This window comes from Nicotiana tabacum, chromosome 2 (assembly GCF_000715075.1).
Source record: "Nicotiana tabacum cultivar K326 chromosome 2, ASM71507v2, whole genome shotgun sequence".
Classification (NCBI taxonomy): Eukaryota; Viridiplantae; Streptophyta; class Magnoliopsida; order Solanales; family Solanaceae; genus Nicotiana; species Nicotiana tabacum.
In genome coordinates, this window is record NC_134081.1 from 69,579,604 (window position 1) to 69,598,438 (window position 18,835).

Consider the following 18,835-nt stretch of genomic DNA (forward strand, 5'->3'; position numbering starts at 1 on the left):
GTGTGTGGATTGGTGAGGATGAAGTAGGGCGGAGAAGTTTGAAGAAAGATTTGGAAGCCAATCAAACATAAAAAAAAAATATTGAAGGTCAAAAGCTCTTACATAAAAAATAATAAAAAATCAACTGTTTCCATAATCACCAAATAAAGCATTCAGTTCATGAACTTGAATATTTTCAAAATAAGTAAGTTCTTCAACTTTATCGAGTCCAATCATGTTTTGGTGATCGTTGAATTGTTGATGGTCTATGAAGAGTGTTCTGTTTCACTTGGAAGATTTAATTACAATTTCAAAAAATATTCTCTTGACGGGTTTCTAAAGTTCATATTCCAAAATTTTAACTTAGGAATTTCTGAAGATTTAATGATATTTTGTTCAAAGAATTAAAAAGGGAAAGAGAACTTTAAGACAGTAGATAAAATATCATATGTTACACACGTAACAAACTCAGCTCACTCCAAGTCCAACTGAAAAAGAAAAAAGAAGAATAAACTAACATAACCTCCAGACTTCTCTCTCTCTCTCTCTCTCTGATCTCATGGCTTCTCCATCTCCTTCTTCACTCATTTAGCCCTTTTGCCTTCACTCCAATATCCTTTTTCTCCACTTCTCCCTGCTTCTTCATTAAATAGTTTTTTCTTCCATTCGGACAAATGCCCGACAGAGATGGAGCTCCAAATCCGAATCCGAGTCCAAATCCTAACAAGCCGGAGAGACCTCCGTTGCTCAAGAAATCCAAAACCATCGCCGCCCACTTCTCGGGCCCACTTTTCCCCGCCGTTCGTCGTGTCTCTTCTACTTCACCGTCCTCCCCCCGCTTCTCCTCTGAATCTAATACCTATTCCGCCTCTTCTACCTCCACATCAACTTCAGCATCTACGACTCATGATGCAAACTTCGGATTTGGTGATCGTGACTACGTTTATCCTTCTTTTTTGGGACCTCATACTGCTAGGAGTAGAGTCAACTTCAAGTCAACTTCCAAATCACAGAGGAATCAGCTGGAATTGTCGAAATTACCCGCTCGTAGCGAGTCTATGCCGTCGAATTTGACTAGTGAAGGGGGTGGAGCTAAGGCTGAGCCGAAGATGAAGCCGAAGCCGAAACTGAAAGCTGAGAAAGATTTGCATGCTTTGTCAATTCAAGTCTCGAATCCAGCTTCTTCTTCAGCTTTGTCATCAGAGTCTTCTACTTCAGTTAACTCCTCTAATGCTCGAAGAGCTTCTGGTCATAGCAATTCCTGGATTCTTTTTTTGGTTTGTGTTTTTATGCTTTTCCCATTCTAATTCCTATTGACTTCTCGCATTTCTGTTCGATTCCCCAGTAAGTAACCAAAATAACTTGCAGAAATGTGAAATCTAATACTCCCTGCGTCCTGATTTACATATGCAGTTTGACTGGGTAGGAAGTTTAAGGAAGAAAGAAAGACTTTTGAAACTCGTGAATTTGTGTGGCTATAAATCATCTCATTAATAGTAAAATAAGAAGTTTAAAGCTACAATGTTTCTAAATATAGAAATGTATTTTTTTGGGACAGACTAAAAAGAAAAGTGCATCACATAAATTGAGATAGAGGTAGTAATTTTACGTAGTGGCATAGTACTTCCTTGTTGTCGCATTTTATGTATCTTGTGTTTGACTGGATTATTTTGAAATGTTAGTTTGATTTATATGTAGTATTATGTTAATGATGTTGGAAAAACAATTAAAGTAATGGTTGAATTGTTAGTTTGGTAAAGATTGCCTCAAGTTTAAACCTTTAAAATATGAAGAGTTTAGTGAATTTGAATTCTTGAAAAGTATGAAATCTGTTAGAACGGAATGATGTCAAACATTTTGGGACGTCTCAAAAAGGAAAGATTGTTATAAATTGGAAGGAGAGATTGCATGATAGTGTAGTAGTATGTTTTAATGTTTTGGTTAATGGGAATTTGTTGCCCGTCTCTGGATATCAAACCTTTCTGTGCTCTCTGCGTTAGGTTTATGGTTCTTGTTTATAGTTATCGACCAATTATTTCCCCTTATTGCAGCTTAAGTTTGTTTGTACAATATCAGTATCTCACACATTATATTTGCGGAATGAAGTCTCTAAGCTTCAGGTATGCTCCCTACAAACACTGCTAAATTCGCGAAGTCTTTTCCTCCAGTGTTCATTCAAAGTATAAACGTAGTTTTCAATTACTGTTTGTTGGAAGAAGCACAAATACTACTTATCACCAAAAATAAAGAAAAGAATCACTACTTATTGGAAGAAACCCTCAATTTTACTCAATTTCTTGATTTCTTGTTGTAATTAAATAGTTGGTTCTCAGTACGAAAGTTGAAGGTGAGGAATCATTTATTTGCAGGAGGAGAATGTTAGTCTTCGCAGAGTTTGTAGCCATGTTGATCTTGCCAGTGCTGGTATCACGGAGCTAAAAGAAGTTAATTCACTAGTGTATTTTGGGAATGCTGACAGTAGAATAGTTTCTCTGTACATGGTGATTTTCATCCTCGTTACTCCTTTTGTATTGTACAAATATCTTGACTCTCTTCCGAGAATAATTGATCTCTTAAAGAGGAAAACTACCAAAAAGGAGGAGGTTCCATTGAAGAAAAAGATTGCTTACATGGTGGATGTGTGTTTCTCAGTTTACCCTTATGCAAAGCTGCTTGCACTTCTCTTTGCCACTCTCTTTCTAATTGGTTATGGAGGATTGGCACTTTATGCCGTTGGTGATGGCAGCTTTACTGAAGCTCTTTGGCTTTCTTGGAGCTTCGTAGCAGACTCTGGAAGCCATGCTGATATGGCTGGTGCAGGGCCAAGGATAGTTTCAGTTCTGATAACCTCAGGAGGCATGCTCATATTTGCTATGATGCTGGGGCTTGTTTCAGATGCTATTTCAGAAAAAGTGGATTCCTTACGGAAAGGAAAGAGTGAGGTGATTGAAAGTAATCACATTCTTATTCTTGGGTGGAGTGATAAATTGGTAAGCTATAGTATCTTGCTTAAAATGTTGTGACTTTTTGGTATTATCTGGCTTTTGCTCTAAGATGCCTTTATTTGGGTTGGAAAAGGATAGAGATTGGATTTGGATTGATGTATATTGGATATGGGCAATCCGCAATCTCTATCCATTCGAAGTCCAATCGATTTATAGTGTGGTCGATTTATAATCCATAAAAAAGTGGGGTCCAAATCCATCTTTTTTACAGTCCATTTGATGCAAACATATTGGACGCTGATGAATCGTTTGATTTAAATATATACAGTCACACACTCACACACATTGTCACCTGTATGGCTGTGCAACAAGGCTGTATGGTTGGACCCAAATCTTACATTGACTTGTAAATAATATAATCTAAGTTAGTGAGATTTATTTTTCATAGATAATAGTTTGTTTACAGAAATACATTTTACTTCTAGTTATGGCGTTTTCAGCTGTTAATTGAACTCTCTGTCTGTGTCTTTAGTGCTGAATTCTTTTCCTACATGACAAGTAAAATGAAAAGCTTGAATAAAGGTGCTTTTGGCAAGGAAAATCAAGTAGGCTTGATATCGATTTAATTTATAAAATTACCGTACTTTATAAAAAAAGAGACTTGATATAGGTTTGGTTTTCTTTTAATAATAGAACGCCGAAAGGAAAAAAGATAGCAAGCCTACCTTATACAAGAAAGAATGGCATTTTAATTCTCATTACCTTCTCAATTATCCGGTAGTGTGAAGATCTGCAAATCGTCAATAGTAGGCTTGCAGGTAAGATAGTACCATTGGTTCTTGAGAGATCTTGCTGGAGAAGAGCAAAGAGATACTTCTGGAATAGCTTTCAGATCAGACATATTTGCTTCCGTTAGCTGCAAACTTCACTTGGTGTTGCCTTCGCTAGATGGAAGGAATTATCTGCTTTAATCATGACTTTTGACTCTGATTATGACACAGAGGGGTAAAGGTATTTTCTTATTACAGGGGTCACTTTTGAAGCAGCTAGCAATAGCAAACAAGAGCATTGGTGGTGGTGTTGTCGTTGTGCTCGCGGAAAGAGACAAAGAGGAGATGGAGATGGACATAGCAAAGTTAGAATTTGACTTCATGGGAACTTCAGTTATCTGCAGAAGTGGCAGTCCTTTAATACTTGCTGACTTGAAAAAGGTGTGAGAGCCTATCTTTTTTCTTTCCCTTGTTGACCCTGATACTCCCTCCTATCTTTTAATCGCATTTCCTTTACCTCATTATCCTAATTTCCTAATTTACTCTGTGAGGTAAAAGTAACTAGTGTCTTATATTCTTCTTTAATCCCCTTAACCTTTCTATTCCTTCTTTCTTATAGTTATTTCTCTTTGTTTTTGTTCTTCTATGGCACATGCAGGTCTCAGTCTCGAAAGCACGTGGAATCATTGTCTTAGCATCTGATGAGAATGCTGATCAGGTGCTTTTCACAAATGAATCTTCCTTCCTTTTAGAGCAGATAATTCAGACTAACTATTCCACCTTTTCTTCTTATTAGAGTGATGCACGTGCTTTAAGGGTTGTACTTAGCCTAACTGGAGTAAGAGAGGGGTTGAGAGGTCATGTTGTTGTGGAGATGAGTGATCTCGACAACGAACCGTTAGTGAAGCTTGTTGGTGGTGAACTTATTGAAACAGTTGTTGCTCATGATGTGATTGGGAGGTTGATGATACAATGCGCTTTGCAGCCTGGCCTTGCTCAGGTCAGTTATATATAGTTCTGTTACATTATTTCTTCATTTGTCTTCACTTGCTCACTTTGGCAGCTTTGTACCACTTATGTTGTCATCTAGACATGCTGTAGTCCTTCTGGTTCCTCTTGTATGTATTGGCTAATGATAATCATTAGTGTTGCATTCAATGAGTGCGGATCCAGACTCTTGTGCCTTAAATTTCCTGAAAAACTTGCAAGGTTGGACCAGAAGAATTCTCTTCCTTTGAGTTCCATGTTGATGAAACAACAACAACAACGATGACACTTTCCAAACTACTTCGGGTCTGTTGTAATCCGCAATACCCATTTTGCTCCATTTGTACCTGTTTCACTCCGGTACAAGTTCAATATTATGAAATTCATAAATTAACTTGTTTTATACTGGCCGTAACCTACCACAACCCTCCTTTATCTGGGCTTTGGACCGGCAATCTGTGCTCACATAGATGCTAAGCTTACAGAGGCGAAGTTGAGGTCCTTGTTAATCCCTTACCTATATATACCCAGAAAATGTGAGGAGAAAATTTTCAAGATTGCTTTTGATGTAAACATGTTGACAGTTACATGTGGTCATTAGATAAATAGTTCTGTTGCTATTTCATACTGTTCTGCCGTTAATGCTCCTGAAATTTGATGCACCGTCTTTTCGGGGCTGAAGATCCAGTATAAGGTTATTCTTTCGTTGAGTTCTTTATTGGGAACATGCCTTTCCAAGCTGCAAATGAATGATGATCTGATACTTGCATCTGCATACTATTAAGGTTAGTTATTCTTAGTTACAGTTTAGTTGATACACCTTTGTTCAGGAGGAACAGAAAAATTGGAAGACGATCACAGCCATTTACCAAATTGTTTTGGAAAACCATAATGATACCCTCATGACATCCCCACTTAATGTACAACTGATATGCACGAGAAAACTCATTGTAGAGTAACAATAATATAGAGGTAACTACTGATTGCCATATCACAGTAGTATAGATTTCTCAATTTTAGCTTGGTCCTGTTATTGGTAACTGTTGGTCTCTGCGGATGAGTGATACATATTTTCTTGTTTAATTCTCTTTGTTGTCCAATATGGCAGATTTGGGAAGACATTTTGGGCTTTGAAAATGCAGAATTTTACATTAAACGGTGGCCTCAATTGGATGGTGTACCCTTTGAAGATGTACTGGTATCATTTCCAGATGCAATTCCTTGTGGAGTTAAGGTTGCTGCTGATGGGGGGAAGATTATCATAAATCCTGATGATAGATATGTTCTAAAAGAAGGTGATGAAGTCCTTGTCATAGCTGAAGATGATGATACCTATGCACCAGGTCCCTTGCCAGAGGTATTTTTCTTCTCTAAAATTGATGGTTATCAGGCATTCCTGTGGCATTTTGTGATTAAATTTATTTTTTCTTTTTGATGAATACCTTTTAATCTTTTCTTTGGGTCAATATCTCAAACCTTCTTACACCTTTCTGATCCACCTCCATATTTAACTTTAGTGCCCGAAAAAGTTAAATACATTTTTGGTTTTACTTTGAGATGCAAGTATTTCTGCTGATTTGCTATTGCATCTTGTTCTCCTTTCTTCATGCTTCTTCACAGCTAATGTGGAGTTCCATGTCCTGTTATTGTTTGCCTAAATTTTATGAATTAAGCAGGTGATGTTGTTTAGTCTTGGTTGAGCCAGTAATGCTACTTATGATCTCTTGTTTATGCATTTAAAATGTCATGGATGTATTGGGAATTATGAGAGAAGAAACTGTATGGAAAACTTGATGACAATGAAGTGCAAGATACACTTATTTAAATTTGTGTGATACATTGCACATGTTATATACTTAACTGACGGTGGATTGATTCTAGAATGCTGCATCTATACATATTTCACTAAGTTTCTAACACTTCCATGCGAGTTAAGTTTCTAACACTTCCATGCGAGGTGGTGTACACGTCTTATGTTCCTAATTTATTACATATGTAATAGGTCCGTGGAATGGTGAGGGATTTGATGGATATGTGATCACACTCGTCATTTGGCTTTACAAACTTAGTTACTGTTCTTTTAGGAGGAGGAGAAGGGAGAATGTGAGAATGGAGAAGGTTGATTATTCAATTAAGCTTGATAGGGAATTTATAGCAATTACAATGTACACGTATTTGGTCAGCATATAAATACAAAATAAAAACCCTAGTCAAATCCCTAAATCAATAGTCAAATCATCCTGATTTAATGCTAATCATCAAATATCTTAACACTCCCCCTCAAGCTGGAGTGTACATATCATAAGCTCCAAGCTTGTTACAAATGTATTCATTCCAGGGTCCTCTAAAGGATTAGTATGAACATCTGCCAACTGATCATTCAAGCCAACAGAGCTGGTGGCTATGCATCCAAACTCGATCTTCTGTATAATGAAATGATAGGCCACTTCTGTATGTTTTGTCCTCTATGAAAAACAGGATTTGAGGCAATGAGAAGAGCAGCTTGATCATAGCACATTAGCTTCATATGCTTGACTTCTACACACCTTAAATCTTGGAGAAGTTGTTTTAACCGGATAAGCTCACATGTAGCAAGAGCCATAGCTCGAAATTCCACTTCCGCACTAGATCTTGCTTTTTTACTTTTCCAAGAGACTAGGTTTCCTTTAATCATGATACAATAAAGAGAACCGACCCAGCCGTCATCAGAATATATCCAACAATGTCTAATTGACTCGTCTTTATTGTGAGGAATTGTTCCTAAAAAAATGTCTAATTGACTCTTGCTTCATATAACAATCCTTGTCCTAGAGCTCCTTTGATGTATATGAGGATACAAGTTACTGCATCCCAATAACCTTTACACAGGGCTTGGAGGAATTGACTGATGACACGTACTGCAAATGAAATAATGAAATATCTGGCCGTGTAATTGTGAGGTAATTTAGTTCACCGACCAATCTTCGGTATCTGCCAGGATCTTCCAAGAGCATCCTTTGACCAGAAACAAGTTTGACATTCCCTATATTCTGGATTTTGTTTAGAGTTTCTAGCTATGTTGCTCGGACTCTGGTATGGGTATCTGATACAGGTGGATCTAGAGGTCGGATTCTTTATCGCATAAATTTAGGATTTGGGGTGGGTAGGGTGGGTGGGTTATGGATCCAACTATGGATACGGGTGCTGGGATACAACCAATAAATGTTTATTTCGATATATAAAGTATATATTTCGATTAATTAAAGTTATGGAACTCAATTTAATAAAAGTTAATTCTTTATAAACACCTAATACTTTATTCATAAGATATCTCGTGTAATAGCAAAAGATTCTCTTATTTTGTTTGTATGTATGTATATATATATGTATATATACATATATATGACATAAACCCAAAAAACAAACCAAATATCCAATCAATCTATACTTCTTGATCATAGATGTAGTCAAAGCACCCAAGATAAGCTGACCAAATCTGACGTGGATCCCACACCCACACCCATGTCGTGTCGACACGTGTGCGGGTCAACAGGGATTTTGACGAGTCCCTGCAACATAGGTTTCTAGCATGAGGCTCTTGACTGTGAGAGTGCACGGGAGAAAAATCTATTATTGATATTCTATGTTACAATGAGTCCTATTTATATGTATACATAACACATAACCTACTCCTATTACATAAGGGACTAGGACTAATTACATATATTCACATAACTATTCTAACACCCCCCTCAAGCTGGTGCATATAAATCATATGTACCGAGCTTGTTACATATGTAGCTAATACGAGGACCAGTGAGGGACTTGGTGAAAATATCTGCAAGTTGATCATTCGACTTCACAAACTTTGTAGCAATATCTCCTGAGAGTATCTTTTCTCTGACAAAGTGACAGTCAATCTCAATGTGTTTAGTTCTCTTATGGAATACTAGATTTGACGCAATATGAAGAGCAACTTGATTATCACACACAAGTTTCATCTTGCTTATCTCACCAAATTTCAACTCCTTGAGCAACTGTTTGATCCAAATTAGCTCACATGTCGCCATAGCCATTGCTCGATATTCTGCTTCTACACTAGACCGAGCAATCACATTCTATTTCTTGCTCTTCCAAGTAGGGGTAGGCATAAAAGCCGAAAAACCGAATTCCGAACCGGACCGAATTAATTCGGTATTTTCGGTATCGGTTTATTCGGTATTTCGGTACTACTTCGGTATAGGATTTTTAGTTATTCGGTATTTCGGTACAGTCCTCGGTATTGAGGTTTCGATATTTCGGTATACCGAAATACCGAATTATTTAAGTACACCTTCCTTCATTGCCCAACCCAAGTTATCAATTTCCAGCCCAAAATCCTACTAAGACTAAGCCCAACGCCCCAACCTAACATTAGAATTTATTGTAAAAATAGCACGAGCTAGCCAGTTTTCGAAATGGTAATTCAAAAATAGCTAGCGCTTGCAAAGTCATTGAAAAATAGCTACTATTTTACTGCAACACGGACCGGCCCAACATAATATACTGGAGATTGATACACATGTGTATGAACTTCCAGCATATCATGCTGGAACTCCAACACGCAGAAAGTTCCAGCATAATATACTGGAGATTGGAGCACTTGTGTATGAACTTCCAGTATAATATACTGGAGTTCCAGTATATTATGCTGGAATATTTTCCGGATTTTGAACAGTGTTTTCGTTCAGATTTATCTTTACATAAAAAGTGGCTAAATTTCGATTACTTTTGAAGCTGTGGTTATTTTTCAATTACCACTTGTAAATCTAGCTATTTTTGAATTTCTCCCGAATTTATTAGAAAAGTAAAGAACTTCTCACATCTGTTGCTTCTATGTTCATTTTTCAGTTTATTAGAAATTTTCTAATGATGTGATTTCTATTATAACTTATTAGAAGTAAAGGAACTACTCACATTCAATTGCTAAGCTCATGTAGTGATTTCTATTAGAAATTATTAGAAGAAGTGAAGGTATTGCTCACATTTTGTTGCTACTATACTCATTTTCACGTAATTAGAAATTTTCTAATGAATTGGAGTTCAGTAGTTCAACATTGTTTAGTTCACAAAGACATGGTACGATACCGAACCGTACTGAAACGTTATCGAACCAAACAAGAAGATACCGAACTGTGCCAAATTACTTTGGTACGGTATTTGGTATGCATAATTAATATACCGAATACCGAAGTACCGAACCGTAGTTTTTAAATACCATACTGAAGTACTGAACGTCCACCCCTACTTTCAAAAAACCAAATTACCTCCTACTAAGACACAATATCCAGACGTAGAACGTCTATAAGAAGGTGATCTTGCCTAATCAGCATCTGAGTATCCAACGATCTGCTCATGGCCTCGATCCTCAAACAATAAACCTTTGCTTGGAGCTGATTTTATATACTGAAGAATGCGGACAACTGCATCCCAATGACTCACGGGGAGAATGCATAAACTGACTCACAACACTTACAGGAAAGGAAATGTCAGGTCTAGTCACCGTGAGGTACCAACCAACCAGCCGCCTATATCTTGCAGGATCGCTAAGAGGCTCCCCCTGTCCTGGCAGAAGTTTAGAATTTGGATCCATCGGAGTGTCAACAGGTTTACAACCTGTCACCTCAAGAATGTCTAAGGCATACTTCCGTTGTGAGATCACAATACCTGAGCTAGACTGAGCGACCTCAATACCCAGAAAATACTTTAATCTGCCCAGATCCTTAGTCTGAAAGTGCTAAAAGAGATGTTACTTCAACTTAGTAATACCATCCTGATCATTGCCGGTAATAACAATATCGTCAACATAAACGACCAGATAAATACAGAGATTTGAAGCAGAATGTCGATAAAACACAAAGTGATCAGCTTCACTACGAGTCATGCCAAACTCCTAAATAACTGTGCTGAACTTACCAAACCAGGCTCGAGGAGACTGCTTTAGACCATAGAGGGACCGACGCAACCGACATACAAGGCCACTAGACTCCCCATGAGCAACAAAACCAGGTGGTTGCTCCATATAAACCTCATCCTCAAGATCACCGTGAAGAAATGCATTTTTAATGTCCAACTGATAGAGAGGCCAATGGCGAACAACATCCATGGATAGAAAAAGGCGGACTGATGCTATTTTAGCCGCGGGAGAGAAAGTATCACTGTAATCGAGCCCAAATATCTGAGTATACCCTTTGGTAACAAGACAAGCCTTAAGTCGATCAACCTGGCCATTTGGACCAACTTTGACTGCATACACCCAACGACAACCAATAGTCGATTTACCCGAAGGAAGAGAAACAAGCTCCCAAATACCACTCGTATGTAAAGCAAACATCTCGTCAATCATAGCCTGTCGTCACCCTGGATGAGACAGTTCTTCACTTGTAGACTTAGGGATGGAAACAAAAGACAATGATGATACAAATGCAAAATGGGGTGATGACAGGCGATGGTAACTTAAACCTACGTAATAGGGATTACGATTAAGTGTGGACCGTATACCTTTTCTTAGTACAATCGGTTGACTAAGAGGAGACAAGTCCGCAGTATTAGCAGGGTCAGGTGCAGGACGTGAATCAGCTGGACCTGATGCTGGGCGCGGACGACGATGATAAGTCAGGAGTGGTGGAGCTGTAGAAGGTTGAACTGGACTAGGTGGTGTCACTAGAGCTATAAGTGGTGGAGCTGCAACTGGAGCTATAGAGGAAGATGAATGGGAGATAGTGCCTGAATCTCCAAAAGATGGAACTGGTAGCACATCAGAAATATCTAAGTGATTACCTGGACCTGTGAAGTATGATTAGGTTTCAAAGAAAGTAACATCAACAGACATAAGGTACTGCTGGAGGTAAGGAGAATAGCATCGATGTCTAGCGTTCTCGAGTAACCCAGAAATACGCACTTAAGAGCACGAAGAGCTAACTTATCTTTTCCTGAAGTAAGGTTATGAACAAAACACATGCTCCCAAAGACACGGGGTGGAAGAGAGAACAAAGGTTATTGGGGAAACATGATAGAGAATGAAACTTGATTCTAAAGGTAAGGAAGGAAGTGGACTTGCTTGACCTATTCCAGTTGCCATGGTTTGAGACCCGTTGACCATTGTGACTGTTGGGAGAGATTGAGAACATGAAATAGTAGTGAAAAGAGATTTGTTACCAGAAATATGATCAGATGCACCTGAATCAATGACCCAAGACTCAGAGGTTGAAGATTGGGAAACAATCACGCTACTATCTGTTTGAACAGTGGAACCTATCCCTGAAGATGTCTGTTTGCATGCTTTGTACTGAAGGAACTCAATATAATCTGGTCGAGAAACCATCCAACTGTTCATAGTATTGGATTTCATTTTTCTACAACCAATTTCTCAAATTCTTGATAAAAAGTTGTATCGTTAACCTTGGAATGCCAAATCAGAAAACCTTTTTTTTTTTTTTAAATTTTTTTGAGAAAACACTGTCCACTCGCCGGAAAATAAAAAAATTTGTCGGAATCTGATGAAACTTGAATGAAGGAACTCGGAATAACCTCCCGAGTAATCTGTCCAAAAGAACCTTCGTCGAAAAAATCACTCTAGCCGCCGGAAAGCCAATGTAGTCGCTGGAAAATCTCAAAGTGATCGGAATAAAAAGAAAAAGGTATAGGTAGACGCAGAATTACTAGGCGATCATATTGTTCAAAAGAAAGTTTTTCAAAATCTGATTGGAACAGGCCACACGCGCCACCGGAAGGAGATCTCCGACAGGCGCGTGGGGGCGCGTGGATGAGTATTTTCCGGAGAATCTTTCTGGGGTTTGGTCAGATCTCTCTTGGGAACCTTGTGGTGGTGTTGGATTTTGCACAACACTAATAAATAGTGACTTTGACGCAATCAATCACTTAGGTCACCGGAAAATTGCACGGTGACTGAGTTCTTTCTTCCTGGATGTTGTTGGAATGACGCACATCGATCTTTTCTCACCGATGCTCTGATACCATATGAGAATGCAGGGAGAAAAATCTATTATTGATATTCTATGTTACAATGAGCCCTATTTATATGTATACATAACATATAATCTATTCCTATTACATAAGGGACTAGGACTAATTACCTGCAGTGTTTTAAAAGGCGTTTTCGGGGCAAGCCCTGAGGCGAGGCCCCCAAAAATGCTCCGAGGCGATGGTGTGGGCGAAAGTCTCAAGAGGCGTACGCCCGGGCGTTTGAGGCGCGTTTTTGCAGTGAGGCGTAGAGACTTTTTCAAATTAAAACAAAATTTGTTGAATAAGTCCTTCAATATATACTCAAATTCTCAAAAGTCAGCTTGTAATTACTCAAAAGTTTAAAAAGGAACTGAAATGTATTAAATTTAAAAATCAAGACCTTTTTATTGATTGAAGCCCTAATTTATGGCCTTTCCCAATTCTTTATCTTGTTCGCTAGTCTGCTAATATCACCCCAAAGCAACGTATATTCAATTTTTGTTTTTTACAAATACAAAGAGAACTCTATTCTCCTTCATAGCAGCAAGTTCAAAGTTCAAAAAATTGCAAGTGAGTCATCATTTTTGTTCCTCCATGTAGAAAACTTTATTCTTTTCGACTCATGTTACTTGTGCTTGTAAGTAGCATATAATAGATTGTTTTGACTAGTTTTTGTGGGGATATAGCACATCTATATATATATTTTTCGCATATTTATAGTTTTCTTCAATTTTTTTGCAATTTTATCTGTTTATAAATATTTACTGTAATTATAGTATTTTTTAAAATATATTAAAAATTAAATACCCATGGGGCTTACGTCTCGCTGAGGCATATGTAAAACGCCCCGCCTTACGCCCGCACCTTTTAAAACACTGATTACATATATTCACATAACTATTCTAACAATGACAACAAAGCTTAAAGTTTTTTGCTCTAGTGACGTTAATTGGTTCCTTTACCATAGTTTGGCGGTTCTGGTAAAGCATTATAACCGTAAAATATGGCAAAAATGAAGATGAAATACACCACTGTTATTGCATAAATATTTGCATGATATTAGGTCACACCCCTCTCAATATTCTTGGAGATTATATCTGCTAAGCCTGTTCTGATGTTGGTGGTCCCTGTAAGCTAAAACAGGACAAAGGAGTTTCTTCCGGCAGAAGTTTTACAAAGATTATATATAGGAACTTGTTTACTACCTAAGAATTTTTACTAGGGTCGACTATCCTTGCTTTCAAAATCAATTGAGTGCTGTATTCTAGTTCCTTCCTTTTCTGAGCTTAAGGTACTTATCTTGTGTGAGCAAGAGATAGCGGTATAACATTACATTTGTTCTATTTGTCACTCTGTTAGGCAATATAATTGATGGTTCTTTAAATAAGAAAACAAAGACAAGAATGGGGTCGCTTATCACAATTACTTGTATATTTGTATTTTGTGAATCTATTGGTTGCTCTCTTCCATAGTTCACTATTTGTGATCCTTGTTTGGTGATATTTCAACTAATGCATGGTTGATACTGGCTCAGTTTTTGTATTTACTTATATAGTGACTTGCTTTTTGCAGGTAAATAAAGGCCTATTCCCTAGGATTGCTGATCCTCCAAAATATCCAGAAAGAATCTTATTCTGTGGTTGGAGACGTGATATTGACGATATGATTATGGTACAGTTTACATACCTACATCTTGATTGCCCATTCCTCCTGTCTCTCTCTCTGTGTGTGTGTGTGTCTTGGGGGTGGGGGTGGGGTGAGGGGGGTTGTTCCCCTCCCTTTTTCATTCTAAATATGTTGAGTAAGAAGATCTAGGAATTTACGTCAAACAACATGTTCTTCCATAACCTCATAGTGGGGAAAAAGGTTGTCTAAGAGTATACAATCCTTTATTGATCTGATTGACATTGATTCCAAATCTGACCTATATCTTGGAATAAGTCCTAGCACGCTGCACTATTACAGGTTTTTAATAGGTTCTCAAGGTTTACCAGTGCTTAATTGAAGGGATTCTTTTGTGGGGGTTGGGGGTTGACTTCATCCCCTGGAATCATGGTGTAGCGCCTTTATGAGGCGTTTTCTTCGCATATTAGTTATGTTGGAATTATAATGCAGTGATTAGTAATGAAAAGATTGTCCTGCAATGATCAATAATTAAGAAATTGTTATACATGAATTACTTTTAAAGGACATTTTTGTCTTGACATAGTTTAGTTAGTGCATTGTTAATACACGTATTCTTATTCCACATTCTATCACCGAAAAAATAATACTTCCTCCCTTCCATTTTATGTGATGATATTTGACTGGCACAAAGTTTATGAAAGAAAGAAAAACTTTTCAAACTTGTGGTCTAAAACAAGCCATGGACATTTGTGTGACCCTAAATCATCTTATTTAGGGTAAGATGAGAAATTTAAAGTAAAATTATTTCTAAATATAGAAAGTTGTCATTCTTTTTGGGATGGACTAAAAAGGAAAAAAACGTCACATAGGTTGGGACAGAAGTAGTATATAGATTGTCGCAGAAATCAATGTGGGTATCAGTCTCAAAAAAATGATTCAATGTGGGTATTATTTAATACCGCCAATCAGACACTACATATTTATTTGTATACGCGATGTACTATCTTACGAGAGATTTTATGTTGGGATTAATTATTCCAATACCATCAATAAATTGACCCCTTAGTACATCTGAACTTTTGTAGGTCTTCGTTTTAGATTGACTCAGTTTGATCTCAACTTAGTAAGCTAATCAATGATATTAGAATGTCCTACATTGGTTGTGGGAATGGGTTTAGTGAGGCCCGATGTCCATTTCTTAAAACATGGTACCAGATCCATACCCACTGTTATTCTTGGTTTTGCCAATGTTTGGTCCCCATGTTATATTCTTCATGTTCCAGATGTCCAGACTTGGGTGTCGGTGGTGTTAAAATGTCCACGTTAGTCGAGGAAATGATTTGTCTCCTTATATGATTTTGGGCAATCCTCCCGCCTCATGAGCTTGCTTTTGTGGTTAAGTTAAGCCTAGGGTCAGTTTTCTTAATAGATGGATTAAATGCTCCTTTGTTTTCAGATGGGACGTTGTGGCTTGATGTAGTGTTCATCTGCTCTCTCAAAATATGGTCCCTCTTTTTTTTTTTCTGACACTCGGAAATAAATTGTACCAAAAAAACAAACTTTCATTTGCAGTTTCGAAGTGGTACATTTCAGTTTTGGCCCTACTATTCTTTCCAGTTGATGTGGAGAATTCCTGCTACATGCCCTTGGATATCATCTAGGTTACTCTTTGTTTTTAGGTGCTTGATAATTGCCACTCCAAATTGCTATGAAACTCTCTAGTTATTCCCTTTTCTTGTCAGCATCTCTTTTATCCGGTATACTTTACACAATAGTTTGAGAAAACAGATATTCCTTTGGCTGAACATTTGTTTTTTTTTTTTAAATTTCGAGTTAACTTTTAATGCCATCTTTAAAAATCTCAGCATTGGAACTTTTGTGTTCGAAGCTTTTTAAGAATCAACTACATTGTTTCAATCCTAAACAGTGAGATAGATACTATTCATGAGTTTCACAGGCTTCTGCACATTTCTTGTTTGTTAGGTGCTAGAGGCATTATTGGCTCCAGGGTCTGAATTATGGATGCTTAATGAGGTTGCCGAGAAAGATAGAGAAAGGAAGTTGACTGATGGGGGCCTTGATATCTCAGGACTGGAGAACATAAAACTTGTCCATCATGTGGGAAATGCAGTGATTAGACGTCATTTGGAGGGTCTTCCTTTGGAGACATTTGATTCGGTAAGTTCAAGTTGTGCTCATACTTTGAGATCTTTGATTATCTCCTAAAAGAAAAACTGGAAAAATATTAAATGAAGGTCATTTCTCAAATAAGGTTGGAAGAAAACATGATCATGTTTGGTTGCATGAAAGATGTGTATTTATTTTAAATTTTCTTGGAAAAAAATAATATTTCTTGATTTGATGTAGCCTAGTGCTAGATTGTTGGTGAATCTTTTTAGTAATTTTACACACTTCCCAATTCAAGCAAGATGTTTGGCGTTATCTTGTGAATAAGGATCTGAATGCAGTGGGCTAGTTGCTCTTGATTTTCCTTTGTGTAGCAAAAGCAAAGACGAGAATCATTTCGATTTAAACTGATATCAGATGATAGTATATTGGCATATTAATTCATGTTTTTGTTGATTCACCGTTTACTAACTCTAAGAGAATAGATTCTGATTCTTGCAGATGAATCTGTTGAAGACTCCATTGTTCACTCTGATTCACGGTCTCTTGCTACCCTCCTCCTCATCCGAGATATCCAGGTCATTGTTGCTAACTTTTAATTGAGGCATATAACCAAAGTTTTCTTCTTCACTGGAGTATTTGTTTTTGAGAAACATTTCTTGTTTGCGCTATTAATGTGCAGCTTTTTCTTTTCGCCATCTTCAATTTCTCTTCGCTTCCTTTTTCCTTTCTCCCCTTCAGTGCTAATGATCCCGACTTCCTCTTCCTCTGGCCTAAATTTTTTTTGTTTCCCATGTCAAAATGGGTCACAGTACTTAGATTGATGTCGTTAATCCTCAAATAGTGATTGAAATTGCTGAATTGTTATTTAATGCAGTCGAAGCGTCTTCCTAATAAAGATTCTAGGTCGATTCCTCTACGGCATTCTGTGTTTTCTCAGAGCTCCTGGATTCGTGAAATGCAGCAGGCGTCAGACAGATCAATAATAATAAGTGAGATATTGGATTCTAGGACAAGAAATCTTGTTTCAGTCTCTAGAATAAGCGATTACGTGCTATCAAATGAACTGGTGAGCATGGCACTTGCAATGGTAGCAGAAGACAAACAGATTAATCGTGTGCTAGAAGAATTGTTTGCGGAAGAGGTATTTGTTTTTCCCTTTATTTACTCATATTCTGAATGCATGCTTTAATATAGTGTAGGATTTTGTATGTATTATCACTTGACCTTTTCAAGAATAGAATGTGTATGAAAAAAACATTGAAGTGAGTGATAAGCTAAATTGTGGTGGAATGGCAAGGCATGGCATTCAGCTAGGTATTCTACTAGGATGCATTTACTTCTAGCTGATACGAGACAAGCTAGTCTTTCCTCTCATATTCATCATGACAGAGCCGGGTTTTGACCGGGGGGGGGGGGATGGGTGGGTTGGAGAAGAGATCTTCACAGCTTGGACGTTCTAACCTTCCTGGTTGAAGCTACAGCTATAAAGCACTTTGTTTACTGAGTTTACATTTAGTTCTGTGTCCGGATCAATTTTATCTGACTGCATTTATCAAATACAGGGAAATGAATTATGCATTAAGCCAGCAGAGTTCTATCTGTATGACCAGGAAGAACTCTGCTTCACTGATATCATGAGAAGGGGTCGTCAAAGACAAGAGATAGTGATTGGATACCGCCTTGCAGCTGCAGAGCGTGCTGTGATTAATCCAGCAGGCAAGTCAGAGCAACGCAAGTGGTCCCTTGATGATGTTTTTGTGGTTATTTCCTCGGGTAAGTGAGAAAATAATCAGGCAAATCTCACATGCACCTGCCTGTATATCATCGGCCTTTCACACAGTCGAATCAGACATCTCATATTTCTCTCCAGACAAGCACTCACTAGAAAAGAGGCAAATTAAGTAGCTTTAACTTCAACCCGCAGATTAGGTAGGGAGTAACAGGAAGAGCTATTACGTTTTAGTAAGAGCTGGTGCGGATAGTGGGGAAGGAGGGAAGGGTAAGAGGATTCTTACAAATGGTGAATCTCTTTTCTTTTTAACTTTTTGATATTGTAACAGAAATTAGTATGGAGAATGAAATTCATCCATTTTTTTCTTGTAACTTTTGTAAAACCTTACAAGCTAGAGCTCTGTAAAACACAGTATCATGTATGGTATTAGTTTATTTATTTATTTGGCATCATCTCTTGGAGCGACTGATACAAATATGAGCAACTTGGATAGGAAAAAGTGAAGTTTTATGTCCAACACTATGATCATAATTTTAGAGCAAGTCATACTAAAGATTGATCTACATGAATTGTCCGTGCAATATAACTATAAGACCTTGAAGGAATAGAACCAGATGAATTAAGATAATCTCAAATCAATTTGTTGCTTAACTCCAACAACAATGCTTCAGTCCCAAATAATT

At 37.6% G+C, this 18,835-nt stretch overlaps 1 protein-coding gene across 3 annotated transcripts; it reads left to right on the forward strand.

The window, feature by feature from the left end:
- Positions 1-439: 439 nt before the first annotated feature.
- On the forward strand, positions 440-18,604 carry LOC107813321 (putative ion channel POLLUX). 3 transcript variants are annotated; one of them, XM_075233771.1, is made up of 12 exons: positions 440-1,256; positions 2,031-2,099; positions 2,349-2,969; positions 3,953-4,135; positions 4,353-4,412; positions 4,491-4,694; positions 5,790-6,038; positions 14,237-14,335; positions 16,274-16,468; positions 16,903-16,995; positions 17,295-17,561; positions 17,983-18,604. In XM_075233771.1, exons 1-12 carry the CDS (start codon positions 654-656, stop codon positions 18,199-18,201), a joined length of 2,862 nt encoding a protein of 953 aa, XP_075089872.1. In that variant the 5' UTR covers positions 440-653; the 3' UTR covers positions 18,202-18,604. The 3 variants fall into 3 exon arrangements, 2 of the variants coding, with proteins under 2 accessions (XP_075089872.1, XP_075089873.1); XR_012700980.1 differs by having other exon boundaries at positions 452-1,256; positions 16,919-16,995; XM_075233772.1 differs by having other exon boundaries at positions 461-1,196.
- The last annotated feature ends 231 nt before the right edge of the window (positions 18,605-18,835 follow it).